At 54.8% G+C, this 27,858-nt stretch overlaps 3 protein-coding genes across 16 annotated transcripts in view; 1 reads left to right on the forward strand and 2 right to left on the reverse strand.

Annotated features, from left to right (window-relative positions):
• Nucleotides 1–141: 141 nt before the first annotated feature.
• Nucleotides 142–8,226, reverse strand: Tsen54 (tRNA splicing endonuclease subunit 54). Of its 2 annotated transcripts, none has more exons than XM_013147038.3 (11): nt 7,267–8,226; nt 7,023–7,172; nt 6,862–6,925; nt 6,700–6,783; nt 6,085–6,183; nt 5,396–5,448; nt 3,575–3,676; nt 2,751–3,379; nt 1,534–1,594; nt 1,111–1,227; nt 142–625 (listed from the first exon to the last, which is right to left on the reverse strand). In XM_013147038.3, exons 1-11 carry the CDS (start codon nt 7,320–7,322, stop codon nt 475–477), a joined length of 1,566 nt encoding a protein of 521 aa, XP_013002492.1. In that variant the 5' UTR covers nt 7,323–8,226; the 3' UTR covers nt 142–474. The 2 variants fall into 2 exon arrangements, with proteins under 2 accessions (XP_013002492.1, XP_003461044.1); XM_003460996.5 differs by having other exon boundaries at nt 7,008–7,172; nt 7,267–8,225.
• A 66-nt stretch (nt 8,227–8,292) lies between these two features.
• On the forward strand, nt 8,293–21,539 carry Caskin2 (CASK interacting protein 2). The gene is made up of 20 exons (XM_003460994.5): nt 8,293–8,478; nt 9,544–9,992; nt 13,839–13,890; nt 14,416–14,513; nt 14,834–14,979; nt 15,070–15,165; nt 15,252–15,382; nt 15,512–15,620; nt 15,938–16,046; nt 16,184–16,278; nt 16,911–17,172; nt 17,292–17,407; nt 17,490–17,550; nt 17,647–17,735; nt 17,875–17,985; nt 18,060–18,161; nt 18,272–18,410; nt 18,521–19,987; nt 20,073–20,295; nt 20,646–21,539. Exons 2-20 carry the CDS (start codon nt 9,899–9,901, stop codon nt 20,734–20,736), a joined length of 3,591 nt encoding a protein of 1,196 aa, XP_003461042.1. The 5' UTR covers nt 8,293–8,478; nt 9,544–9,898; the 3' UTR covers nt 20,737–21,539.
• A 134-nt stretch (nt 21,540–21,673) lies between these two features.
• Tmem94 (transmembrane protein 94) overlaps nt 21,674–27,858 on the reverse strand; it is a 51,395-nt gene continuing 45,210 nt past the window's right edge. For all 13 annotated transcript variants that reach the window (XM_063241631.1, XM_063241632.1, XM_063241637.1 and 10 more), the window contains 15 exons: nt 27,563–27,780; nt 26,428–26,609; nt 26,209–26,347; nt 25,893–26,008; nt 25,667–25,766; nt 25,244–25,352; nt 24,849–25,038; nt 24,534–24,611; nt 24,071–24,156; nt 23,757–23,838; nt 23,294–23,442; nt 23,112–23,206; nt 22,934–23,027; nt 22,585–22,755; nt 21,674–22,426 (listed from right to left, as the gene is read on the reverse strand). In XM_063241631.1, the coding sequence (XP_063097701.1) occupies nt 22,354–22,426; nt 22,585–22,755; nt 22,934–23,027; nt 23,112–23,206; nt 23,294–23,442; nt 23,757–23,838; nt 24,071–24,156; nt 24,534–24,611; nt 24,849–25,038; nt 25,244–25,352; nt 25,667–25,766; nt 25,893–26,008; nt 26,209–26,347; nt 26,428–26,609; nt 27,563–27,780 (1,882 nt within the window). In that variant the 3' untranslated portion in view covers nt 21,674–22,353. The remainder of the gene's footprint in view (nt 22,427–22,584; nt 22,756–22,933; nt 23,028–23,111; nt 23,207–23,293; nt 23,443–23,756; nt 23,839–24,070; nt 24,157–24,533; nt 24,612–24,848; nt 25,039–25,243; nt 25,353–25,666; nt 25,767–25,892; nt 26,009–26,208; nt 26,348–26,427; nt 26,610–27,562; nt 27,781–27,858) is intronic.

Raw genomic sequence — 27,858 nt, forward strand, 5'->3', positions numbered from 1 at the left:
CTAATCAGGAGCCCAGCCACGGCACAAGCAAGTGCAAAGGCACTCCTGTCCTGTCCCCACCCCGGGGTTTCCAGATCTTAGGTTCGTGTCAGGGAAGCGGCTCTCCCCAAGTGGACAGGTGAGATGTCCAGTACTTTCAGCCACGGTAGAAAAATCGATTTTTAATGGCTTTGGCTTTATGGCAATGAAGCAGGCACCCTCTCATTAAAGGCACAGAGTCCTCATCTGCCCCACCTCCTGGGTCTCTAAAGGCAGAGCTCTGAGGCTTGGGGCTATGAAGCCCTGCAGGCAAGGCAAGGGAGCGGGGCATGGGGCTTGGCATCACACTCTTTCAAGAATCAGACATCCTGGGCCAGGGCCTGAGCTGGCCCCTACTGCCTCAGGTCAGAGGTAGGGCTCAAGGGCAGCTGGGATGCTCCCTGAGAACAGATAGCCCAGGTTCCCCACAGCAGGCTCCAGCCCCACCCCATGTTGTCAGTGTTCCAGATCCTTGGGCAGTGTGAAGTCCCTGAAACTGTAGAAGGAGATGTCACCATGATCCACCACAGCAAAGATCAGAGGGACATCCCCGCTCTGGAAGGTTAACCGCTTGAGGCAGCAGAGGTCTGGGACGGGCTCATCAAATCTGTAGGAGACAAGGATTGGACTGAGACCTGGGTATAGCCCCTCACCAGGTTCCCATGAAAGAGAGATTATAAGACAGCCCGAGGGTGCAAGAATTCTGGTCCCTGGGTTCTCCTATCTACAAGCTAGTGACTGATGACTTCCAGAAAGCCCCACTGTCCTGGTTGGGGAGGAAGCTGGGAACAGCAAGGTTCTCAACAGTGTTAGCCTTTAAACTCTTCCAATCCACATCTGGATTCTGTTGGGTGAGCCCAGACCTAATGTGGCATAGGAGAGAATCTATGCCGCAATGTGACAATGAGGAGCCAAGGGCCTAGGAAGCCTGGGACTACGGCACTAACTGGCTGTGTTTCATTGTGTAAGTCAATTAACCTCTCTGGATCTAGGGTTCTTTCTAGGGATTGGCACAGTGGCCTGGGGTGGGGTGGGATGGAAAGAGGTCTATATGTTCACGCAGCCAGAGGGTGGCGCTGGCTCATCTCATACCCACTAATGCACATCCGGGCATAGGGCTTCCCAGGGCTGTTCTTTCGGAACATGGCCACAGCGTCAGCCTGGTAAACGTCAAAGCTGATCTCCAAGCCTCCAGGCTTCTCCAGCAGCCTAAGAACAGAGTAAAAACTTTAGGACAAGGATTTTCCTCTCCCACCGCCTTCACTATTTCTAGTAAACAGCCTCATCCAAAGGAACTAAGGCTGTGAAGTGCCAGTTGAGGGGGCGGGGCTCCCAACAAAGCTACCAGCCTGCCATTCCTTCCTCTCCCCTAGACACACATGAACACAAACAGTAATCACTGAGCTAAGCTGTGGGTGGGGTCCTCCAGGTTACACCCAACCCAGCAGCCCACTCCCCACTGTCAAACCACATAGTTGCCAAGTGCCACGGAGAAGAGCACCGCCAGAAACTTACCAAGCACCGCCATCAGCAAGGTGTGCTGTCTGCAGCACGGAGATATGCTCGAGGACTGCAGCTACAGGACAATAAAAACCAAGTGTTGGAGGGAAGTCAGCCTGCTGCACCGCCCTCAACGTGGCTCAATCTGTTACCTTGGTTGGGGCTGCCAGATTCATCAGTTTTTTTTTTTAAGTTTTTGTACTTTATTTGTGTGTGGTACAAAGGACTGAACTCAGGAGCACTCTACCACTGAGCTACATCACATCCCAGCCCTATTAAAACGTATTTATTTATTTTGCCTTGCTAGTGGTGGAACCCAGGCATGTGCTACCACCGAGTTACATTCCTACACCTCCCTGCCCATTTTTTCCTTTTATTTTAAACCAGGATCTTGCTAAGTTAGGCTAGGTTCAAACTTTACAGTCCTTCACCCTCAGTCTCTTAGAGCAGTGATGGGGAAAGAATCTATGGCATGCACACTAGCACAGGCTGTTTGTATCACAGAAAGCTCTAAAAGGTTTGCCATCACTGTCCTAGAGTATTGGGATTATAGGTGTCCACCACCATACCCAGCTTATTTTTTTCAGACTAGATTTCACTAAATTGCCCAAGATAGGCTACAACTTGCAATTCTCCTACCTCAGGCTCCAGAGTAGCTGGGATTACAGTATGTGCCAACACAACTGGCCCAAATTTTTTTTAGAATAAGTCCAATGTAATATTTGGAATGTATTTATGCTAAGAAATTAGCTATTAATCTAAATTTAAATGTATCTAATTTGCTGACACTATTTTGGCTTGCTATGATCTATATGATAGTCCCATGACAGTTCTGAATCTGTCACCACATTTAGCTGAGGCCATTCCTGTCCACCTGGCTTTGGCTATTTTTTTTTTTTAAATCAGTACCAGAGATCAAACTCAGGACTGTGCGCTTGCAGGGCAGGTGCTTAAGCAGCTGAGCTAAATCCCCAGCCCCTTGGCTATGGTTTTAAGGACACAGTTTCTCTCCTCCCTGCCTCTCCCTGGGCACTGACCACCCATCACTATACCCTGCCCTGCAGGCTCTGCTGTCCACAGAACTGGCTGTCACTGTGGGTTCCATTGCAGCTGACAGCTCTCTCCTCTCACATTCTAAACCTGTTAGTCCGAGGGAATCCAGGTCCTTTCCAACGTCCGTGAATCCTTAGCTGCCACTGGCCTGCAAGGTTACAGCAGAGTAAAAAGGGTACCTGGGGAGTCTGCCTGACCCGGGCTCAGCAAGGGAGTGACAGGCTGACACCAAAGGTGTGGGGGGCAGCTGTGAGTCTTCTGTAGGTGTCGCCTCTGCAGCAGTTCCTTGTACTCCTGCCAGTTGGAGCAGCGCTGCACCTCAACATCTGTGTTTATGTCCTCCCGGAACTGCCAGGCCTTTGCTTGCTGCTCTCGCTCCCACTGGGAAAGCTTCTCCTTTCGCTGGTTCAGCTTCTGGCACCAGGACTCAGCATCTGTCTCCCGCCCAGCAACATTGGCCGGCAGCAGCTCTGGGGCTGGTACAGCCAGGAGCGTATGGTGGCTATCTGAAGCCATGTTGGGGAAGGAGATCTGCTCAAAGTTCCAGCGTGGCTTAGGAGCCCCCTTGACTCCATTCTCTGCTTTGCCACTCTCCTGACCACACTCCTGGTCCTCCCTTGACAGACCAGGGCAGGGCTTCAGGGATCCCAGAATCTGAAATGGGACCCCCAAGCCCTTCATGTAGCTTGTCTCTTGAGGTTTCTCCACTGCGTACTCGCTGTTCTGGATGCTGGCAGGTGGGCTGGAGGCTGCCAGGCTCATGGGTAGCAGGGAATTCTCCGGGGCCTTGGCCTTCTTATTAACAGGCCTGAGGAACATGGGAAGAAAAGCAGCAATGTGTTCCTGATCATTGAGGCGCATGTGTTCCACATGAGCTGAGGAAGGCAGGTCAAGGGCTGTCCCCTGAGTTGAGAGCTGCCCAAGTGTAGCTCCATACCCCACACACTCCCGGAGGGCTCAGGCACTAGTACTCCCTAGGGGGTAGTACAGTGTGGGGTATTACCAAGAGCTGGAGACACTCCTCTTCCTCTTGCCAGTTCCATCCTCTAGGTACTGGGCATAGCCATCCAAATTAAGCTGCCTCTCGTAAGGGGACAGGACAGAGCTGTAGGGCGAGAACAGCGGGCAGGCAACAGATCCATCTCCTCAGGTTGGTGTTCCTGGTGGAGGTTTGTAAGGGACTGGCCAAAAGGACACATCAGGAGCCAGGATCAGAGCCACACCCAGGGGCGAAGGCTCTAAGCAAATCTGCATAAGGGCACAAGCAGTGGTCACAGGGGCCCAGTCATGCCTTTGCCCAGGCCTCTGGGTGTCATCAATGGCCCCCTTGAACAGAGGCTCATTAGAACTGGGGCTCCTAAAGGGCCAGCAATACATGAATCATCAGACTCGGGGGTATAGCTCAGTGGCAGAGAACTTGCCTTGGCTTGCTAGATTGGGACCCTGCGTATGACCACAATAAATAAATAGTCTCGGGGGCTGGAGATTTAGCTCAGTGGCATAAGCGCCTGCCTTGCAAGCAAGCAGTCGTGAGTTCGATCCCTGGTACCGATAAAAAGGAAAAAGACAAAAAAAAAAAAAAAAAAAAAAACAACAAAAAAAAAAAAGAAATAATCAATCTCTAGCAAGAAGAACCAAGAGGAACTAAAAAACTTTGAAAATTCAGAAAAATGAAGATGAAAATAATGCCAAACATGGTGGTGCAGAAAAGCCAGTATCATCAAAGGGAGAAAAAAACAATGGCTAATCACTGTAACACTGTTTACTGTACATACAGACTAACTAATGTCTCCCATGTTTTTTTTTCTGGCAAAAATGTCACTGCACCAACTTGCTGCTTTGTAATCTTCTTTGCACTCAATACCGTACTGAAGACTCAGCTCTTTATAGCATTCCTCCAGGCCATAAATTTATGATGGCACCCAATGTGACACTGTTCAATATACCTGCCTATCATGTTAACTGCAATGAAATGAAATAAAATGAAAAACTCACTCCCATAGTTGTACAAACCATAATACTAGCCTAGGCACAAGACATTTCATCACTACAGAAAGTTCTATGCACAGCATGGTTCTAAGAGAGACTCTAGTTTGAGCATACCTCTGCTGTTGAACTCTTAGACTACTTCTAAGTACACTAATTTTGCAAAGTGAAGGTATTTTGTATAGACAGCTCACTGAAGGCAAGCATCATTAAACCAGTGCTTTAGCTCCACTATGTTTTAGCAACAAAGACAGGGCACAAGTAACTGCTCAATAGTATTGCTGAACAAAGGAGAATTCTCATGAGAGCACCTCTGTATGTGGACATGATTATTTCCCTAAAATCAACTCCACTTTCAGAAAATAAGGGATGTGTCTATTTTAGAGCTTTGAGGACATACCATCTAACTGTAAATACTATACCAGTTTCCACCCCAAGTCTGAAGATCTCTATGGCTCTTGGCAGTACTGGATTGCTAAGTGATGAAAGAAAGAACATCTAACCTAACTGAAGTATAAACTTAAATACAAACTCCTCACTTGACCCATTATTCATACATGTACTTCACAAATCTGCCTTTATGCCTACCAAGCTCAAGGCACTTTGCCAGTGCTCTCAATGAGCTGCACGTATGCAATCATCTGAAGATGAGTCTCGATTTGATGTGGTAAGAAGTGTAATGGTATTCTTCTCTGATGCCTAAGAGCAATTCCAGGGGAGGCCTGCAATCAATGTCCAAGGAGTGGTACCCCAGCAAAAGGCTCCAGCTAAGTAGGGGAAACTGGTCAGCCAGATCTCTGAACTAGAGTAAATGGGAGAGAAAGGAAGAGGGACTTACCTTGGTTGGAATCGTTGAACCACGTAGCCCAGCCTCTTCAGGTGGCTGAAGACCTCAAATGAACAAAAGTAAAGTTCAAATGTCCACTCATTTATTACTATTTCTTAAAAATCTCTAGCCCTTTTTTAAATTTATTTTTTATTTTGAGGTAGAGTCTCACTAAATTGCCAAATTGGCCACACTGGACTCAAATTTGTACTCCTGCCTCATCCTCCCAGAGTGCTAGGATTATAGGAGTGCACCTCCATACCTAATTCAAAATGGAGTTCTTTTGACTGGTTCCAGTTGGCCCTTCCCTCAGTATTTAGAGTCATAAAATGGTATCATCTGTCCACTGGCTCATGTCCACATCATGGACATACTGTCTCCTGTCTGCAGTACTGAGGACTGGACTCAGGGCCTTGTACATGCAAAGCAAACCTTCTACCACTGTTATACCCTTAGTCCCCATGGACATAATCCCTGATTCTTCTCTCTTCTTAATATGAAACTCAAACCAATGGCAAAGTTCTATTTTTCTTTCTAAGATATATTCATTCATTTTCATTCACTGACACCCACCCCAACTCCAACCTGAACTAAGCCTCTCTTCTCTCCCTTGTAGCTCCAGCACGTGATACTGTGTTAGCACCTTGTGAGTATTTGTTACTATGCACTTACTCAGCAAATGAGGGGTCAGGGAGAGGTACCTGGTACTGCAGGAAAGTCACAGTGTCCCCCGTGAGCAGCAGCTGGTAGGCCTCCTGGATAGACAGCGGCAAGTCTTCGTAAAAAAGCTGAATGGAACCCTGGAAGCGGGATCAACAGCTCTGCTGTGCATTTTTCCTGCAGGGTCACAGCCAAATGGGGCAATCTCCCCACCACTCAGTGAGAATACTGCCAACTGGGAAAGAGGTACAGCACCCTGATTTTGGCCGAAATCCCTGATCCCTGTGTAGTGTTTTTTTAAATAACTTTTATTAATACATTTGTGCTATGCAACTAACTCATTCAACGCAAGGAGTTGGTACAAATACATATAGCATCTTAATCCCTTTTTCCTCTTCATCCCTAGCTCCCTTCCCAGTCTACAAATTTTCTCTCTCTCTTTTTCTTATCGTCATTTATAGTTGCTCTTTAATTATTTACACTTTGAGTTTCTCACACAGAGAAACGACCTGCATGTTATTCTTGGGTCCTGGTTCTGGAAGCCCAATTATAAGTTCACTGGAAACACACTTGTGTCTGTTTTCTCTGCACAAAACATGTGTCCTTCCCGAATCTCGGTCCACGCCCCTTGCCCGTTCTCTGGAGGATCCACTCACACACTCCAGCAGATATAAGGCCTCTTCAGGGTGAAGCAGCTGCCGCCCTTCCTCCGAGAAACCCATGGTCTGCCAGAATTTACCCTGGGAGATGGAGAAAGTGTCACAAAGTATCTCCGGAGAGCATAGCAGGCAGGTCCTCCCGGCGCACCCACCGCTCACCGCAGGAGACTTTAGCTCCACCAAGCCCTCTTCCGGTCTCCACTCGGCGGCCACCAAGCTGCCCCTGGGGAGGGGGGGGAGTCCAGCTCGCTCACACCGCCCAGCCCGCCAGCGCGGCCCGCCCACCCCTCGCCCCGCCCCCTCACAGGCGCTCCACTCGCTCCTCGGCCAGCAGCTGCCAGAGCTCCTGACGGCACTGGCGCAGCCGCTCGGCTTGAGCCGCCGAGCCATCGGGGAGGAAGTCCTTGGGACCGTGCGACCTCTGGGGCAGCTTCTGGGACCGCGAGCGGGCGGCGAGGAGCTCCGGGGCGCTGGGGGAGAAGGGGAGGTGAAGTCGGCATTGTGCCTCGATGCAGTCCTGCCGGGTTCCGGACCCCGTTTCCCGCCCTCCACACCGTGCCCTACCTAAGCACGCGCCCCGCGGGAACCTCCACGGCCTCAAGCTCCGGCTCAGGCTCCATCTGGCCGCAGTCTGCGCCTGCGCGCTCGTGTGCCCCCGCCCACCAATGGAACTCCGCGGGGCCCTAGCGCCGGCCCAGGACGAGTGCTCCTCTACCCCTGGCTTTCCGCCCTCTTGGCTCTCTTGGGTCCTAGCGCCTGCCTACAGGCGTGTGCCTCGATTATGGAGACCGAGCTTAGTTTGCAGGTTTTTGCGTGTGCAGGAGCTCCTTTGTCCTGTCTCCAGCCCTCTTCGGGGCCCCTATTTAGTAAAACCTCAAACTGGCGTCTGGGTGTGTGGCACGAACAATCAAATGTGTGATCCTTCTCTCTGCAACCCCGGGCTTCTCAAACCACACCACCGTCAGACCAAGGAGGGAAGAGGGCGTAGAGAACGGAGACCGGTAGCTCTCGAATATGAGCTTTGTAAACTACAGTGGTCCAGAGAAATTCGGAGTTCCTCCCAGGCCTGCTCTTGGGTCCCGTCCGAGGGGTTCTGAAGCCCGCTTTCAAGGGTGGGAGGCGCTGTCCGGCCCACGCTGGTGCTGAAGCGCCACCCCAACCCTCCAACAGCACCTCCTCGAGGCTGGGGTCCTTGCCGCCGTCACCGTGGGCCGTTCCAACACTGTCCACTAGGTGGCACCATTGATCCAGCCAGTTTGTAGGCCGCTCTGGCTTGTAGGCTGAGGTCGCTGGGGGAGTCCTGCAAGCGGGAGCCAAAGAGGAAAACGGGCTCCCCAAGAAAAGGGTCTCCGGGGTTCTGTTGCCAAACCCTTTCACATCAGATCTTCTGCCCCATTCTTCGATCTAGACCCCTAGAGCCCAGTCCGTCCAGGACCCACCGTCTGGACACAACAGCACGAACTCCACCCACACGCTCCTTTTCACCTGTACGCATGCTCTGATGGGGCCCGCGCCTTGGTGGGGACTAGCGCGGTGGGGGGCGGAGACTGGTGCGGTGGGGGGCGGGGCAGAGGACCTGATTGACAGCCCGACTGCGCGGCCCGGACGGTCCCTCTCCCCATCCAGCAGGAGGGAGGGGGGAGGGGCGGGATTTCCTGCGGGAGGCTCAGAGTCGGCCTTGGAAAAGCAGCAGGAGGGACGGGTGGTGGGAGCTAGCGTCCAAAGTGCCAGGGACTGAGCGGAGCCAGCCGGACCCCCGGCGGGGAAGCGGGAGAGGTGAGACTGCGCGGCTGGAGCTGCGGGTTAGCACCCTTGGGGGCGGGCGCAAACTAACTTTTCTTGCGGGAACGATGGGTACCTTCATCTCTCTGCTTCTTCCGTCCTTTTCTCGACCCCCTTTTCATCCTCCCGTATCTATGCCTCCGGCGCTTGGCCCTGCCGGTCCTTTCCGCCGCTTTGTTCGCGGGTCGGCGTAGACTGGGCTCGGCTGGGGGGTGCGCGGCGCTGGTGGGGCATTCCGAGGGGCGGGGGAGCCAGCCGACCCCCGGCAGTGCGGCCGCGGGCCTTGAGGGGGAGTGTCCTCTGGGTTGGGTTTAGGACCTTAGGGAGTGAGGGGTTCCCCGCCAGGGCCCCTGCACAGATCTCCTGCCGCAAGACTGGCAACAAATTCGCAGCCACCGAAGAACTGACATACGCTGGTTCTGGCAGGAAGGTCGAACTCGGGTCAGGGCTTCAGGTTCAGGCTTGGGGGCCGTTGACCAGCAGTCAGTATTCTTTGCCCAGAGAGTGGTGAGGAGGGTCAGCAACAGGTGCCGCAGGGCCTCCCTGCTCAGCAGGCAGATTCCCCCAGAATTAGAGGCCCATCGACTCCTCGCGCTGCCCCCAGTTTGCAAAGGGCCGCTAAGCATCCAGCAAATAAAGTAAAAGCTAAGTAGGAAGGAGTGACCCCTGCTCCTCAGCCTGTGCCACCGTTCCAAGCCCCACCTCCTGGCCTGCCGGTTGTCTGTGGGTGTTGGAGCCTGGGGCTGTGGAGAACAGGCTGCTGGCCTGGCCTGCCCCAGTGTGTTGAGCTGCCAGGGCCTCTTCTGCCCAAGGTTGAGGTGCTACCCGTTGCCCTGGGGCCCCAGTGACTCAGCCTCCCCCTCCCTGCACATATTCTCAGGCTTGGCAGCTCCCTTGACATTTTGCATAGCTGAACCCTTCCTGACTCCGTGGGGCAACCAGGGTGGCTGAGTTGGGAGGGTCCCTGAAAATCCTGTCCTGCTCACCCTCTGTGCCTACCTTCTGGAATCCTTGCAGGCTGTAGCCCAACCTTCGACTGAGGCACTCCGTCTTTTCCAGATTTCCAGGACTTGTCCACTGCTGCTGCCCAAGGCGTGAGGGAATGCTGGCTGCTCTCAGGGTAGACACTGGTGCCCCTGAGCCAAGCCTGGAAGATTGGTGTTCCCAGTCCTGGCCCATTCCTGGGCTGTCGGAAGCTGCAGGCTGATACCCTTCCAGGTTTCTACACAGCTGCCACCTCCTCAGAGAGGCTTTCCTGCCTGTGGTGGCAGACTCCAGACGCATTCTGCCAGGACTCCCCCAAGACTAGGAGCCCTCCAAGGGGCTGAGGCATGACTCGCTGACACTCTGCTTGGACCAGTGTCCTTGTCTCAGCCTTGGACTCCCAAGCCTAGAGCCTGGCCTAGGAGCCGGGATGGGTAGAGAACAGGATCTAATTCTCGCTGTCAAGAATGGTGATGTGACCGGAGTGCAGAAACTGGTGGCCAAGGTCAAGGCCACAAAGACAAGTGAGTATTTACTGAGATGATCATCCCATGGATACCCTCTCCTTGGTATTAAGGCTATCGAGGCAGGTTTGGAGGGTGAGAAGGGGTCAATGTGATCTGCAGATTTGAGGAGGGAAAATGGTCTTGTTCAAGCAAGAAATGCATCTGAGTGAGAGAATCAGAAAGGAAGATGGGTCACTTAACCTCTCTGACCCACAGTTTTAATGTTTAATTTTTTTGACTGTAAAGAGGATTGAAGTAGGTTTATTCCATTTTTACTCAGTGTGTATTGTATGCTAGTATATGTTCAAAGTGCTAGGCCAGAACAGTGAACAAAACAGACCAAACTTCCAGCCTTTACCAAGTTGTTTAATGCAGGTGGCTTTCTAGATGTGTTCTTTGGTGCCATGAGGATTCTGGCAGTGGGTTTGGGAAAAACTGAGTATGCAGCGGCTGCATGCCCACACCCAGTCCCATATACACATCTCAAACAGCACATCTCTTGTGTTCTTTTCTGAATCTAACAAGGATGTCTGTATCTTTTAATAAGAGAGATGTTTTCGGTTTGCTTTAATTTCAACACTTTCTGACCACTTAACTAAAGCTTCTTCTCTCTGATGAAATCTATCTTTGTCCACCAAAGTGTGTGACTAAAGCTGGTTTTCCAGAGGTTTTCATGGCCTAGGGGTCCAGTCCTTACAGGACTGTGAGACCAAAGGCCTGCACTGTGCCCTCTCCTTGAATGACCATCTCTTGGGTCTCTGGTGGATAAACCCCCCCCACACACACACACCCCCAGGGAGAACAGGCCCTGGGCTCTGGGGTCGGGGGAGTAAGTGCTACTGGATTGTCACCATGAGATTCTAAACTGGCAAGGACAGCCACTGGTTCAAACTGGGACTGATAGGGGAGTTTACTGGAGGGGAAAGTCTTCTCTGGGTAGCCTCAAGACACAACTGAGCCCTGTGCACAGGAAGGAGTCCCCAGGCTACCTGGAGGCATCTTATTATCCCCACCCACACCTGAGGTGTGGGTGCTAGAAGGAAAGGTCATAATGGCTTGTGTCTACCTGCATGCCAGGCAGTAGGGCGGTGTGTACTTCCCCAGGGAAGTAGACCCAGGCTGAGCCTGATAGGAGGTCCCTGAAGACCAAGCCTGGGAGCCACTCTCCCGCCTTCCTTACCTCTATGTTCTTCTTGGCCACTTTCCTAGTGAGACCTTGGTCACCCTGCTGCTGGCCTTCCTGCCATGGAGGCTGATGGTGGGAAGCTTACGGCCAGGCCTCAAGGCTCTGAACAGGTCCCCTGTACCCAGTGGGAAACATCTGTGGGGGAGAGGCCCCCCCATTGAAGGGGAAAATTCACCTGCAAAGGAGCAGAGTGACAGGCCAGGACTGGTGAGGGTCTGGCACCATACCTTGGAGAGGTTGGTGACAGCATAAGGTTACAGGGGGACCTTTGCAAACTTGATAGTTTATGAGATGTTGTGGTCTCCTCACTTCTCTGTGAAATGTGTATTTCTGCATCCATTGTACAGATAAAGAGGCGCCCGGCAGTTAGTAACTTACTTAAGGTCACACAGCCGAGGTAGGGTGTATCTGAGACAAACCTGTGCCTCCTCCCCTGTGATTTCCACTCAGTTCTGTGCACATCACTATCACCCAGGAACCCAGCACTCTGAGAGGATGAGGCAAGAAGATTGGAAGTTCCTGCGCAACTTAATGAAACCCTGTCTTAGAAGAAAACTAAAGGGAGCTGGGACTTGTGAAAGTCCTGGGTCCAGTCTCCAGGACTGGAGTGAGGGTGGGGAGAATTTAAGGATTGTTTTAAAAGTCTAGATTTCTTGGACACCCTGCCATCAAATTAAAATCAGAAAGGGCCTAGGACTCTTCAACTTAGAAATTTATCCAGGTGATCCTAGTGGAGTTCTCTGATGGGAGATGGGGATCTTTGCTCCACACTACAGAGAGGCAAAGGTAACTGCCTGGGTGTCAGGGCTCCCCCTCTTCCCTCCTGCGCATGGCTATAGGTCTCTGGCTGCACAGAGAACAGGAGAGAGGTGTTCCTCAAGTTCCTCCAGTCAGGAGCCAGCCTGTACCCCTTCCTGCCAGGTCCACCTCAGGGAGCAGGTGACCTAGCCTTGCCATACCCCTGGCCTTTCCTGCCTCTTTTCTGAGGACTCTTCTGGCCAGAGGAAATGGAGTGGGGTAGGGTGGCCAGCTGAGCTCACATCCTCTGTCTGAACCTAAGTCAGAGACATTTTAGGAAAGAAGGTGTGCTGTTGTGGAGCTGCCTGGAATCAGAACTCTCCACCCTTCCTCCCCAGTCCTCGGCCCGGGCATGCAGAGCCTCTCCCCCACCACCTTTCCGGCTATTGTTCTGGAAAGAACGGAGCCACCCAGCCTGGCCCTACCCCTGTTCCTGTGTCCCTCCTGTCACATTGTCCTGCACCTCCCCTAGAGGGGTGACGGTGACATCTCACCAGCCAACTGCCCCATTCCAGTGTGGAGGCTGGTGGAAGTGTGAGTGTGCCGAAGGACCGTGTCTCTTCCTGGAGGACCTCTGTCTTCGCTAGTACTCAGAGAGAGATCATGGTTTATGAAAGTCACACAGCAGTAAAAGACAGAGAGTATTTCAGCTATGCTTCCTGAGTACCTTACATGACTGCTGCTTTGCAAAGGGACAAAGGGAAAGCTGAGAGGTCTGAGTTTCCTCCCAGTGGCCCCAGCCACTTTGCTCTCCAACCTCCTCAGCTCTGTATTTACCTTTTTGGATCAGAGTCCTTCAGCAGAGCCCACGTGTAGCTATTCCCTCCTCCCCACCCCACTGCAAGTTTAGTCCCTCCCTGTTGGAATGAGGCCCTGCCTTGTCCAGGCTGCCGGGGTATTCAGGGGCCCGCCAGGGCCTGGGGGGCAGGCCTGGACCAGCCTGCTTGGCACCCTGCCTGGCCTGGGCTGAGCCAGGCCCTCTCCCAGCAGGGGTGGGTTCCAGCAGGAGGCAGGGGCTGTTTGTGACAGGCCTTCTCCTCTCCCTCTCCTGCACCTCAAGGACCACCTTCCCCTGCTCTGGCTGCTGTAGGGAGCTCACCTTTGTGCACCTGCTGTGGGGAGGCAGTGCCTCAGCCCCTCTGCCTGGAACCGACCCTACAGCTCAGCCAAGAGCCTGTGGGTGCTGAGATGGCTGAGAACCCACAGAGATCCAGGGAGATCAGGGAGGATTGGTACCTGCTCTTTCTGGAGGATAACATGGTGCTAATCGCAGTCAGCATTATCAGGAGTGTTACAGCTGCCATCTTGCAGGCTGACAGGGATCAGCTGCTGTATTTACAATACCTGTACAGAAAGGACACAGCCTGAGGGGCTCGATGAGCTGTCCACACTCTTCTAGTTAGCACATGGCAGAACCGCGCCCAGGGCAGGTGTGTCTGATGCCCCTCCTCACAGGCCATGGCCCTCAAGCCCAGCGCTGGCATCGTAGCCCTAGAATAACCTAGTGCCCTCTTCCTGCTCTCCCTGCCCACCCCCTTGGCCTAGTGGGACAATGTGACTTGCTCCCTAGCCCTTTCAAGCAGGAATGCTAACCATGTGCCCCGTGGGCCCGTTGGTTAGGGCACATCATGCCAGCACCCCCTCCCACCCTCTGTGGCTCTATAAACAAGCTGGGCTGGGCCCCCAAGAAGCCAGGCTACTGCTGCAGTGGCTCCCTGTACTCCATGCCTGTGGGCCAGGGTGGGAACCATAGGGACAAGACCAGCAAAGGGCCATGGGGCAGATGTTCTGCACACCAGGTCAGCTGGGCTCTGCGAGGTGAGTGAGAGTATGGGTGATGGTAAATGATCGCTTCCCTGATGCCCTGTCCTGTCCCCCAGAGCTTCTCGGCTCCACGAAGAGGCTCAATGTCAACTACCAGGATGCTGATGGGTGAGTGCTGCTAGTCGGAGAGAGTGGGGGATTGGAGCCATGGTGGAGGGGCTGAAGGGAAAGGCCCTGGAGCCCAGGGTCTTTGCCCCCAAACTTGGCCCTGGAAATTCCTTTTGCTAAGAGCTGTGTGTCCTGGGCTTGGAGAGGGGAATCCTGCCCGCCCAACCTGCTACGGAGTTAACCCAGGTGTAGGGACAGAGCCCTGGGGCCATTCTGATGGGCTCCTTGAGTCAGATCCCTCCTGGGCCTCCTTTTTTCCCTAGCACATAGGATCCTAAGGGCTCCTGCTCCCACGGCCCCCTCCCCAGGGCTGGCTTAGGGGGTGGCGCACCAGACAAATAGGCCTCTGAGTGCAGACACTGAGCCCTTTCATGCTGTGGCCAGGCTGCTGTGCGCTCCCACGGCAGGACTGATTGGGAGGAGGGAAATAACCCGTCCCTGCCAGCCCCCAAAATGAGTTTAGGTGTGGAAGACAGGATTTGAGGACCTACTGATACCCCCTACCTTGTGGTCACCCCCAACCAGATTCTCCGCTCTCCACCATGCTGCCTTGGGTGGCAGCTTGGAGCTCATAGCATTGTTACTGGAGGCTCAGGCCAGTGTGGACATCAAGGACAGCAATGGTGAGACCCTGGGACCAGAGCTTCCTGCTGTTAGCACACAGCAGTGCTAGGTGTTTGCAGGGCTTCTCGAGCCTTGCACTTGCCTTTCCCTCTTTATCCTGACACTAATGTCCTGTTACTTAAGTGAGGAGGTTGAGGCTCAAGAGAGGTTATATCACTGTCCTGGGGTGGGCACCTGTCACACAGCCAGACTACTTCCTGACCAAATCCCAGGGGAAGCCAGTGTCAGAGAATGCCCTGGGGCTGTCTCCCCTCCCAGCCAGCACCCCCAGACACCCAGTGCCCTTCCAGGACCTCTCAGGTATGTGTCCTCCTGCCAGGTATGCGTCCACTGCATTATGCAGCCTGGCAGGGCCGGCTGGAGCCTGTGCGGCTGCTGCTCCGGGCCTCTGCCGCCGTCAATGCTGCATCACTGGATGGGCAGATCCCACTACACCTGGCTGCACAGTACGGACACTACGAGGTGGTATGTGAGCTGCCCAAAGAGATGCTGGGGCAGGGTGGTATGAGGCAAGTTGGCAGGCCAGGCCTTTTCACTCAGCTCCCTCCACCCCAGTCAGAAATGCTCCTCCAACATCAGTCCAACCCGTGCCTCGTGAATAAGGCCAAGAAGACACCTCTGGACCTGGCCTGTGAGTTTGGGCGGCTCAAGGTAAGGTCTGCGGTCCTGGGAGTGCTGGGTGCTGGATAGTCTTAGGGTCTTGGAAAGAGGCACTGACCTGGTACTATGTACTGCAGGTAGCCCAGCTGCTTCTGAACAGCCATTTATGTGTGGCACTGCTGGAGGGTGAGGCCAAGGACCCATGCGACCCCAACTATACCACGCCCCTGCACTTGGCTGCCAAAAATGGCCACAGAGAAGTCATCTGGTACCCCAGAGAGCCCCTCTCCCACTGTCTCATCCCCTTGTGGGACTGTTGGTATTCTCTATCTCTCTGTCCCCAGCAGTCAGCTTCCTCCCCTACCCCATGACTTTCTTGACACTGTTTGCTCCTCAGGCAGCTCCTGAGAGCTGGGATTGAGATCAACTGCCAGACCAAGACTGGGACGGCGCTCCACGAGGCTGCACTATATGGCAAGACTGAGGTGGTACGGCTGCTCTTGGAGGTGGGTACAAGACTGGCTGCTTCACAGTGCACACAGTGTCTCTGCCACGTGCTGAGATTGGCTGGAGAGGCCATGGCATTTTGTTTGGGCATTAGGGAAGAGGCCTCACTTCCTGTAAGGAATGTTAAGGCCCAGGAGCAGCCCTACCTGCTTGAACCGTACACCTGCTGCTCCTGAGCTCATCCTCAACCCACTCGCTGAAGTCCCATTTTCTCATCTGTGGATCTGAGCCTGATAATAGTACCCACCTCCTAGATGGTTGCAAGGATTAGGGGCAATGACAGGTAGTCCATGCTCATGTGACACTGTGCACCCAGGGAGGTGTGGACGTGAATATTCGAAACACATACAATCAGACAGCGCTGGACATCGTGAATCAGTTTACCACTTCCCAGGCCAGCCGGGAAATCAAGCAGCTACTTCGGGGTATGTGGGGAGAGACCTGGGTAGGGGCTGGAGTAGATGCAGTGGAAATCAGATGTGGGCAAGGAGTAGGGGTCCCTGGGGAAGGATGAGATGCTCTCAGGATGCTGAGAGGATACCTGCTCTCCCCCTTCTCTTAGAGGCCTCAGGGATCCTGAAGGTTCGCGCACTCAAGGACTTCTGGAACCTCCACGACCCCACTGCTCTCAGCATCCGCGCTGGGGATGTCATCACGGTGAGGGGCCTGCCCATGCAGTCCTTTTCCAACAAAATGGTTGACTTCCTGCTGTGCACCAGGTTGTGCTAAGTCTTTTTATTTCTCTCTCTTTTTGTGGTACTGAGGACTGAACCCAAGACTTTTACACTGAGCTACATCCCCGCTCTTTTTAATTTTTTTTTTTTTTTTTTTTTTTTGCTTTGAGACAGGGCCTTAAAATTAAGTCACCAAGTTCCTCAGACTAAGCCTGAACTTGTGATTTTCCTGCTTCAGCCTCCCAGAGTGCTGGGATCACATGTGCTAATAAGTCTTTATATGGGCTCATTTAATTCTTTCCAATCTAGGGAAGGTGGGTACCATTATCATTTCTTTGTAGAGATGAAAAATCATGGCTTAGAGAAATTAAAATGACTAGGGAAAGATGACACAGCTAGCAAGTATCAGTGATGGGACCGGAACACAGGCTGTTTGTGTGTTCCGTGGTCTGGCTGCTAGGAGCAGAGGCTAAACTTGGCCATCAGAGATGGGCTCGATGGGATGAAGGAAGAGCTTGACCAGAGTTGCTGGACTGTGGCCATAGGAACAACCACTGCCTCCCTCTTGCTTGGTACAGAGAATGACCATTTCCTGCCCCCGACAACCCGTCACAGGTCCTTGAGCAGCATCCTGATGGCCGCTGGAAAGGCCACATCCATGAAAACCAAAGAGGCACAGACCGTGTGGGCTACTTCCCCCCAGGCATCGTTGAGGTGGTCAGCAAGCGGCTGGGCATCCCCATGCCCCGTCTCCCCTCTGTGCCCACCCCATTATGCCCAGGCTTCTCCCGGATGCCACAGCCTCCTGCTGATGAGCCCCTACAACCTCTTACCTATGGCCAGCTCCCTCGGATGGGCCTCAGCCCAGACAGCCCAGGTACATCCTTCCAGAGGGTGGCGCTGAGCATTGGTGTAGGCATCTGGCTTTAACAAGTTGCCAGTCAGCTGTTAGCAGCACCAACTGAGGCTCTAATTCTGTGCTTCTGTCCTCTACAGCAGGTGACAGGAACAGCGTGGGCAGTGAGAGCAGTGTGGGCAGCATCCGTAGTGCTGGCAGTGGGCAGAGTTCCGAGGGCACCAATGGGCACGGACTCCTTATTGAGAATGCCCAGGTAAGAGGGAGGGCCCTGGGACCAGCACAGAGCCCACTCCTGCTGCCAGTTCCACACTGAGGGGCTTCTTCCCTGTCTCCAGCCCCTGCCCTCTGCTGGGGAGGACCAGGTGCTTCCAGGACTGCACACCCCATCCCTGGCAGGTAGGAAGGGTAGATGGGACCCGGGTTGACCAGGAGGTACAGGTGGGTGAGAGAGAGGAGGACCCAGCCACCTCTGATGCCATTTCTCACCTGAAGACACCCTGAGCCAGCGCCCACTGGCTAGCTACCACTCTGGGGAGACCTTCACCCAGGAGGTGAGGCCAGAGCAGCTGCTGGAGGGGAAGGTGAGACTTTCACTGAGGGATGCTCTGCGGGCCTCGGTATGGGATGTGCTGAAGGCTTGGGGGGTGGAGAGGACCTTAGTACTGACAGAAATCCCCCCCAGGCCAGGCTCAGGCTGATTCCGTCTCCCCAACCCCACAGGATGCACAGGCCATTCATAACTGGCTAAGCGAGTTCCAGCTGGAGGGCTACACTGCTCACTTTCTGCAGGCTGGCTATGATGTGCCAACCATCAGTCGCATGACGCCTGAGGTAGGTGCTGCAGCTGGGAAGGGGTGGGCCCAGCAGGCAGGGGAGGAGTCTGATGCCTGTGCCCTGTGTGGCAGGATCTGACAGCCATCGGGGTGACCAAGCCTGGGCACAGGAAGAAGATTGCCTCAGAAATCGCTCAGCTCAGCATTGCCGAGTGGCTGCCCAGCTACATCCCAGTAAGCAAGCAGCCATAGCAAGGGGCTCTGGCTCCCACCAGGGCTGTGGTTTTGTGCTGTCCCTTTCCTCTGGGTTGGGGAAGCCAGGTCTGATGACTCGCTTCTTCCAGACGGACTTGCTGGAGTGGCTGTGTGCGCTGGGGCTGCCGCAGTACCACAAGCAGCTAGTGAGCAGTGGCTATGACTCCATGGGGCTGGTGGCCGACCTCACATGGGAGGAGCTACAGGAGATTGGTGTCAACAAGCTAGGTAAGGATGGTTGTGGGCCTCCCAGCTGGACTCTTGTTCAGGAACCTCTGAGGTTCGGCATAACTTTCCCCCAACCCAGCTAACCAGGCTGCTCTGTCCACCCCTCTCAGGGCATCAAAAGAAGCTCATGCTTGGTGTGAAGCGGCTGGCAGAGCTTCGGCGGGGGCTGCTGCAGGGAGAGACCCTAGGTGAAGGCGGACACCGGCTGGCCAGGGGTCCGGAGCTGATGGCTATCGAGGGGCTGGAGAACGGAGAGGGTCCGGCTATGGCTGGCCCACGCCTTCTCACCTTTCAGGGCAGTGAGCTAAGCCCAGAGCTCCAGGCAGCCATGGCAAGGGGTGGCCCTGAGCCACTCCTCCTTCCCCCCGCCCGGTCCCCCAGCCAGGAAAGCATCGGAGCACGTTCACGGGGGTCTGGTCACTCACAGGAACAGCCTGCCTCCCAGCCCAGTGGGGCAGACCCCAGCACCCCACAGGAGAGGAACCTTCCAGAGGGCACAGAGCGGCCCCCTAAGCTTTGCTCCCCACTTCCTGGCCAAGGGCCTGCCCCTTATGTTTTTATGTACCCGCAGGCCTCGCCCTCCAGCCCAGCTCCAGGGCCACCTCCTGGTGCACCCCGGGCCTTCTCCTACTTGGCCAGCTCCCCTGCCGCTCTTCCAGACCCACCTCGGCCCAAGCGCCGGTCCCACAGTCTAAGCCGCCCTGGCCCTACTGAGGGGGAAGCAGAGGGAGAGGCTGAAGGGCCAGCGGGCAGTGCCCTGGGCAGTTATGCTACCCTAACCCGGCGACCAGGACGCAGCACCCTTGCCCGAACCAGTCCTAGCCCGACTCCAACTCGAGGGGCTCCCCGGAGCCAGTCCTTTGCCCTCCGGGCCCGTCGCAAGGGCCCTCCTCCTCCACCCCCCAAGCGCCTCAGCTCTGTCTCTGGCCCAGTGGAGCCGCCTCCGCTAGAAGAGAGCCCAGGGCCCAAGGAGGGATCCACAGGACCGCGAAGGCGCACACTGAGTGAACCCGCTGGCCCTTGTGAAGCCCCCAGCCCGCCGACTCCAGCCGGCCCTGCTTCAGATACAGAAGAAGAGGAGTCTGGCTCTGAGGGGACACCCCCATCTCGGGGCAGCTCGGGGGAAGGGCTGCCATTCGCAGAGGAGGGGAATCTGACTATTAAGCAACGGCCAAAGCCAGCTGGCCCCCCACTTCGGGAAACATCAGTGCCCCCCAGCCTTGATTTCAACCTCACAGAGTCAGACACTGTCAAGCGGAGGCCCAAATGCAGGGAGAGAGAGCCGCTTCAGACAGTACTGCTGGCCTTTGGGGTAGCAAGTGCTACCCCTAGTCCCCCTGCCTCCCTGACCACCCAGAGCCCCAGTGCCTCTGCTTCCTCTAGCCCTCCACAACCTGAGCCCAGCAGCCTTACAGCCCAAGGAGCTCCAGCCCCTGCGCCCTGTCCGGGAACACAGCCCTGTGGGCCCCCAGCATCCTGCGCTGGGCTAGGCCTGGAAAACTCAGCTGGCCGTCAGCAGAATGCAGACTTGGAGCCCCAGGCTGCTCCCACCGCCCTACTCAAGGTGCCTGGAGCAGGTAAGATGCTGAGGCCTGTGCGGGGGGGCACACAAGGTCATGTCCAGCCCAGCTGAGGCACAAACCAATCTGTTTGTCCCCATAGGAACCACCCCCAAACCTGTGTCTGTGGCCTGTACCCAGCTGGCATTTTCTGGGCCAAAGCTGGCTCCCCGGGTTGGCCCCCGCCCCATCCCTCCACCAAGGCCAGAGAGCATTGGGGCAGCAGGTGCAGGCCAGGCCCAGCAGAGACTGGAACAGACCAGCTCATCCCTGGCAGCTGCGCTGAGGGCCGCAGAAAGGAGCATTAGCACTGAAGAGCGAGCCGGGTAAGGGTGCTGGGTGCTGGGTTTCGGGTAGAGAAAGCAAGCTGGTGGAGAACAGCTCCTCCCACAGGTCCCAGGAACAGTGGAGGGAGACACTGCAGGCAGAGCCTCAGAGCAGGCAAGACCTCGGGGATAGCGTTGCTCACACCTGAGGCATACCGGCTTGGGCAGTCCCTTATCTCCAAATCTCAGCAAGCTCACTGCTAGGAACGGGACAGTGACCCCTGCTGCCCAGGAGGTTGTAAGCATTAATAGTATACATACTAGGCAGGAACTGCATAGCAGCTTCTTCTCCAGGGCCAGTGGACTACAGGACACTGGCCCATCTGACCGGGCCCTTCCCATTGCCATAGGGCCCCCGGGACCTCCACCAAGCACATTCTCGATGACATCAGTACCATGTTCGATGCCCTGGCTGACCAACTGGATGCCATGCTGGACTGAGCAAGACCCGCCTGTGGCCCCTGGGTGTACCACTGTGACCTACAGTGCCCACTGTTTTTGGCCTAGTCCAGAAGAGGCCCCTACTATCCTTGGCACTGGTGGTGGGCCAGTCTGGCTGGGACACACTAGCCAGCCCTAAGAGGTCACTAGGACAGCCCAGAGGTAGGGCTGAGGGGACTTGTCAGGATATGACTAGTACAAGGACCTCCGCTCTATGCCAGCAAGCCCTCTATGTATAACTGACTGGACAGCCCTAGCCCCTGGCCAGAGATGCTCAGAAAAGCTTTCTCAAAAAGTGGTGACAGGGCAGGGTTCTGGGGTGCTTTCTTGCACCCTCCACCCTGAATCCAAGTCCCTGAGCCAAGGACGTATGTCTGGCTACCCCTTCACTACCTGGCACCCTGAGAAGCAGGAGGTAGGACCTGTAAATATGCAGCACTACATAGGACATGTAAATATGCATCAGGGATGTGCCCTCACGGTGGTGGCCATGTCCTGGCCAGCTTGTGCCCCTGTTCTCACCACCCCTCACTGGAAGCAGTGGGATTAACAAATCCTCAGTGTCCAAACTTTTTCAACTGTAAATGTTATTTTTTAAGCAGAGAGAAATGCATATATTTTAAGTGGCATTTATTGTATCTATTAACTGTCTGAAAGGACGTAGAGGGGGGGCCTTGGGTTACAGCAGTACCCCTACTGTTCACCTCCAGGCTGGGGCCCTGACCTGGTTGGCCCAGGCCCAGGATATGTAACCATTAACTCCTTTCCCCAACTAACACCAATGAAAGTGTCATTCCATGCAACTTGGCTGTTTGGATCTGTGCCATGATCTCTTGACCTGGACCCGGGGCACCCTCTTCCTCGCCTTCTGGGGCTCCCTTTGATCCCCCACCGAGGGGAGTGCCGTTTTATGGATGCATCATAGACTAGCTACACATTTTTCTTAAGCAATTTACAAGTTTTAATATAAACCGATCTACATTCATTCCTAAAAGGCTCATTTCTGGTAAAAAATATATACCAATAAAAACTTCTCCCAGGAGAACAAGGACAGGATTACAGGAAACCTGGGTGACACCTCCCCCCCCCCCAAGAGTGACTCATGGTCTGCTGAGCCCAGCACAGTAAGGTGGCAGCTTCTCTTGTCTTCAGACTCCCCAGAGGGAGGTCAGGGCCACACCTGGGCCCTTGTCTGGGAAGACACACATGTAGCACCTCCCCGACAACAACCTTTGCTCTTCCACAAAAGCTGACACCCTTACCTTGACTTCCAGGCTGTGCACAGATGCTAGAGTGGAGGGTGCTGGGTGAGGGGACCCTGAAGTGGGACAGCCCATAGGTGAGGGGGCTGAGGTCATACATTCAAGAGTGCCCTTGGTAAGGCCAGGGAAGAACAGGATGGTCCTGTCTGGCTGAGGTCATGGCTCCTCAGCTTTTCCACAGTGAGCCTAGGGGTTGGGGACAGTAGGGTCTCCAGTGACCACAGCTGGGCTCCAAGTGCCACAGCGCACAAGAGCAAACCCTGAAACGTTCATGATAGCAACTTCCCAGATGTAGAGATGGGTCTGGCTTTATCCCCAGGGACCAGGACAACCTTGGCCACCTTTTGCCAATGGCTCAGAAGGGAGAGTTCATGCCCAGCTTGGTTTCAAACTGCAGCTTCTGTCGCTTCTGGTAGCGGACACGGACCCTATGGGGTAAATTAAAATATAAACTGATGGTAGACCCCAGACCAGGGAATGGGACAGGATATGGGAGGAGCAGGTAGGTGGAGAGATGCTGACAAAAGGGTGACAGGTTTAGGGAACAGTGCTGAACTCCAAGAAAAGTGTCCTGCCGATAGCTCACCGAATCTCATGCAGTTTTACAATCTCATTGGTGACCACCACAAGGACCAGGGACAGGCAGCCCAGAAGCCATGTCAGCAGAGGCACATCCTTCAGGCCAAAGTGGATGGGGCTGTCCCTGTGTGTCCATAGCTGCAGGTCCACTGCTGTCTGGACCACCTGACCCAGCAGCCTATAGGAAGAGGAGCAGTCCTATGTGGGCCTTGAGTCACCCTGAGTCCTTCCTTGTCTCTGATCAGCTCAAGGAAGACCATCAAGCCCCTAGCCCCAGCACAGGAAGTGCCATGCAGAATCCCAGCCCTGCAGAAGCACCTTCTCTGCCCCAGAACCCCCGGACCAGTACTACTTACACCACAGGCACGGTCACAGCCCACCAGATGTTCGTCAGGGGGCTTTTTCTCCACAGGGGTTTGGTGCGGTGCACGTGGGTAATAGAGATGAAAACTGGAGAAAATGGGAACATCAGATTTCTTGCCAGCCTGAGGCCTTGTCTGATGCCCCAGAAGCCCTCCTAGGCAGAGCCCTCACCAGTATGCAGGACAATCAGGGTGGCTGTGAGTTTCTGGGCCGACAGTAGCCCGTTGGCTAAGTCCTCAAACCAAGCTGGAGCCCTGTCATCATCGCTGTCAAAGCAAGACAAGAGCTCAGGCTCCTGTGGGGCCACAGGGAAGCAGGCTGGTGTGGGGAGAGAAAGAGCCCTGAGTACCCACCTGCTCAGCATGATGGAGGAGCAGTTGGTGAGATTGCGGGCCTGGGCACTGTCACAGAAACTCTGCAGTGTGAAGCCAAAGCAGATGAGGCATGAGCTGATGGTGAGGCTGAACTTCAGCAAGAAGCAGAGCAGGAAGTAGTGCTGGGTCTGCAGAAGAAGAGGCCAGTCACTCCCGTGCACTGTTCCTCTACTGGCTGGCATTGAGTTAGCTCTTTCATGCTTGCAATAGGTTCTGAGAAATGGGCAGACCTTGGGACGCAGGGAGCAGGGACCATGCTCCTGGCAAAGCTCTTTCTCAGCAATGACTGCCTCCTCCTATGGGCAGGTGCTGGCACTCTATATCTACCAATCCATGCAGCCTTCTCTAACAGGCCCTCTCAGAGTGCCTTACATTCAGCCCCCTTTATGACTGCCTGCATTCTTGTGCGAGAGGCCCCAGCCTTGGGGTCTATCTCACTTACCTTCTTAGGAATAGACTGAAGATTCTTCCCTGTTGCCATAGACATGATGGAGCTATGGGGTGGTTTCCCCAGCAGAGAGATGCTGCAATACAAGCGTAGATAAAAGGATAGTAACTGTCACCTCTGTCCCCCAGCTCTCACAAGAGAGAATCCTGTAAGGTGTCAAGTCTGGAGGGGAGAAAGACCACAAAAGCATCTTCCCCCAGTACCTCCTGCACCAGAGGAGAGGAGACCTGAGCAATCCTTCCAGAACCCTGGCTTTTGGGGACACATGCTGACACCCCAGCCCCACCTATCTGGGTGCGGCCTCTCACCTCAGCAGCGGGTAGCAAAAGCAGGACAGCCACAGGATGTCCGTGGTACTCAGGACGGGGGGGAGCTGGACCAAGCAAGAAAGGAACTGGACCAAGAAAGAACCCAGGAACCACAATTAGATTCTGACAAGTTAATAAGACCCCAAGGATCCCAGAGTTGCCTCGCCTTTGCCCAGACACTCAAGCCCTTGCTTAGAGGAGCTGGGGCCATGGGGCACACTGTTCTGTCAGTGACACATGTTCAAAACCACATGGATTGAGCCAGGGATTTACTTCAGCAGCGTAAGTGCCTGCCTGGCAAGCATAAAGTCCTGAATTTGATTCCCAGTTCAAAAAAAAAATGTTTTACAGAGGCTCGGGGGACCCTCTGGCTGTGCGGCACCACTGGCCTCCCTCAGATTCTGTTGGTTCTTGGACAAAGGACTGGGTGGCCAGAGGGCAATTCCGTGCTGCCCCTACTCACCTGGATGACGACGAGGGTCAGCTGGCACTGCAGCAGAAAGAGGAAGCACTTACGGATGCCATAGGTAGCATGTCGAGCCTAAGGACCAAGGAGGATAGATTATGGCCATGGACTGCCTGATCTCTCAGGCCCCACAGCTGACAAGCTTCAGCCAAGACCAGCTGCCCCTGATGCTCTGCGAGGACGAAGCACAGCCAAATCCAACTGCCTGGGGGAGCTTCACTTGCTTGGGGGATAAGTATAAGGTCCAGGGGTCCCAGGGGGATCCTGCATTGCAATTCCACCCCCCCACCACCACCTCTCTGGCCCCCTCACCTGCTCTATGAGCCGGATGATGCTAATGGTCTCCTCTTGGCGAAAGGTCAGGGAGCAGGGCAGGCTGTTCAGCTGCCCTGACAGCTGCAGAGGAGCAAGGCCATCCATGGCCTGGGCCATGCTGGTGCTGGTGGCATAGCCAAAAGTCTCCCAGGAACAGCGGGATGGGTACAGGGGGTCCAGAGCTATGCTGCTCAGTGTCCAGAAAGCCCACATGTGAGCCATACTCTGTGAAGACCCTACCCCATCTCCCACCAGGCCAAGCATCCTATTTCCAGGTACCAGGGTTCCAGCTAGGGAAGACTGACCATAGCATACACCCCCAGCCCCACATAGGCCCATCCTGGGTAGGAGAACCAGAGGTCTATCTGGTAGTCCTAGGGTCTTGCCCTGACCTGACATCACTCTGAAGGAAGAGACAGCTGTTCCTCAGATTGGCAGAGCTGCCCAGGCAGCAGGTCACCTCTCCATACTCCTGCATGATCTTTATCATCTCACACATGGCTGGAGGCAGGCAGGAAGCACAAGAGTCAGGCAGGTGGAGCCCACTGTGGGCTTCAGCAAACATCCATGGGCCAGAAGGGCAGGAAGCAGCAGGAAGTGGGCATCTCTTTGGAAGAGCCCCGCCCCAACTGTGATCACATTAACTCTGTCACTCCTGACTCCCTGGAAGAGGCACACACATGTGCCAGCCCACTATGTTCCTCAGCCAGACTCAACTCAGGTTCTCCCACCTCACTGCACAGGACACCCACATCCCCTCCACAGCCCACAGGGTCCAGCCCAGGCAGAGTTCAGGAAAGGGCCGCGGTACTCACTCTCAGGGGTACAGTCAGTGAAGAGGGGCACAAGCAGAGGCACATTATCAATGTTCTGCAGGTGGGGCCGCACCTGATGGATGCCCCGGGGCAGTTTGGCCTGAAGGGAGCACAGAGGCCAGGGGCCTCAGGATGGGGTGCAGGGTCCCTATGCTTCCCCTTCCCTCTGCCCTCTTCTCTCTTGAGGCTACTTCAGGGGTACAGGTGACAGACTCTGCCCTTGTACCCGGTTGCAGTCCTCCAGGAAGCTGGGGATGTCGCTGTCTGTGGGCTGGAAGCTGATGAGATCTGAGTGGCCCTCCTCCTCCATGAGAAGCAAGCCTTCTGCATCATCTCGAGACGCTGTGGGAACAAAAGCCTGTCCCTCATCTCGGCCAGCCTTTGGGGGACTACCCTTGCCTGTCCTGCCTGTAGCTTTACACTCTTTCTGTTGTTCCCGACACGAATATCAGGACCTCTTTCCAAAGTGTACATACGGGGAGGGGCTAGGCAGGAGGCTGTCCCTAGCTGTGGCCCCCAGGAGGGAAAACCTCTGCCCTCACCCTGGTTCAGGTCATCATGCAGGGAGCCTGCATGGCTGGGGCTAGAGGGCGGGATCTCAGAGCCAGGCATGTCACCATTGGGCGTGAGGGAGATGTGGCAGTTCCAGCCAGTTTCCAGGCCCATCTTTTCTGCAAATACCTGCAAAACATAGGCAGCCATGGGTCCAAAAGCCCTGGAGGAAAAAACTCAGGGGTGAATGGGAGGAGGGCTCTCCTTACCTTGCTTTTGAGCTCATCCTCCAAAGAGAAATAGACAAAGCGGATGCAAGCATTGACCAGCCCATCAATGAGGCGCACAATGTCCAGCCGGGCCTGGTACTGGGAGGACACCATGCCCATGAAGATCTGGCCGCTCAGGGCCTGCATGCACTCCTCCTTCTCCAGCACCTCCCCGATCCCTTCTTCAGGCACAAGACACGGCCAGCCAATGTGCCACAGGATGCCAGGGACATGGGCCCATCAGGACACCCAGGAACCAGCAGATTCCAGGAGGCAGTCCAGGGCCACACACACACACACAGATGCCACACCCAAATCAATGAGCACACAGGCCCCAGGGACCACACACAACCACCACACACACGCGCACACAGATACACACACACACACACACACACACACACACACAGCCAAGAGACACAAGAGAAAAGACAATAGAAGGTAGTCCTCAGTTAGTTGGCCATACTGGGGAACCAGAAAGAGCATGGCTCAGCTCCTGCCCAGCCCTGCTCTAAGCCAGTGAACCAGCCCACCCTCAGCCAGTTTCAGTGCATGGCCTGTGGGGTTCCTGAGACCCCCTAAGTATGTGTGTTTCGTGGGTATAAGGGATAGGGTCTGAGTCCCCAGTTCCAGCAGGGCTTGTGACCTAGGCTTTTGTCTGATTCTAATAAAGGTAGCACCCTATAAGTGCATGCAGTTTTATACTTTTTCAAAAAAGCACTTTTTTGGGGGGCTGGTGCTAGAGGTTGAACCCAGCACATTCACACTGAACTACATCCCCAACTCTTTTGTATATCTTTTAAGACAGAGTCTCACTAAGTTGTCCAGGCTGGGTTCAAACTTGTAATCCTTCTGCCTCAGCCTCCCAGCATACTGGAAAGGAAAGCACTTTTATGTGCTTTAACTCCCTTGAACATCACAACAAACCTGTGAAGCAGAGTAAACACCAATTTACATATAAGAAAACTGGGGCCTCCCTATGTCACCAGCTAGGAAGGGCCAGGCTGAATTCCCAGCGCCTGTTTGGGGCCTGGGGCACCTCTTGTACAAGTGATGCCATGGCTCCCTGAAAGCCAATTCCTGAACTCCCAGCCCCTGGGAGCCACAGCCCCAGCCAGTGGGAAGCACACGATACCATCAGAGCTCCAGCTGTTGTGGCGGGCATTCTGCTTGATAGGAACAGTGCTGGGCAGCTCATACATGGTGAAGATGCTGCTCTGGCCAGGCATCTGGACCAGCTCAATACACTTGCCATTGAGCTGGGAGGACAGGGCACAGCTCATAGGCTTGTAGGCGAAGGCAGAGCAATAACCAGACAGGCAGGCTCGCTGGTAGAAATCCAGCACTTTCTTTCTGCCAGGGAAGCAAAGGAAAAGGGAGGTAAGTGGTCCTGAGATGCCCCATGACTGAGACAGGCAAGTAGACTGGCAA

The sequence above is a fragment of the Cavia porcellus genome, unplaced genomic scaffold, assembly GCF_034190915.1.
Source record: "Cavia porcellus strain 051 isolate PalLab524CR breed Dunkin Hartley unplaced genomic scaffold, mCavPor4.1 scaffold_32, whole genome shotgun sequence".
Lineage (NCBI taxonomy): Eukaryota > Metazoa > Chordata > Mammalia > Rodentia > Caviidae > Cavia > Cavia porcellus.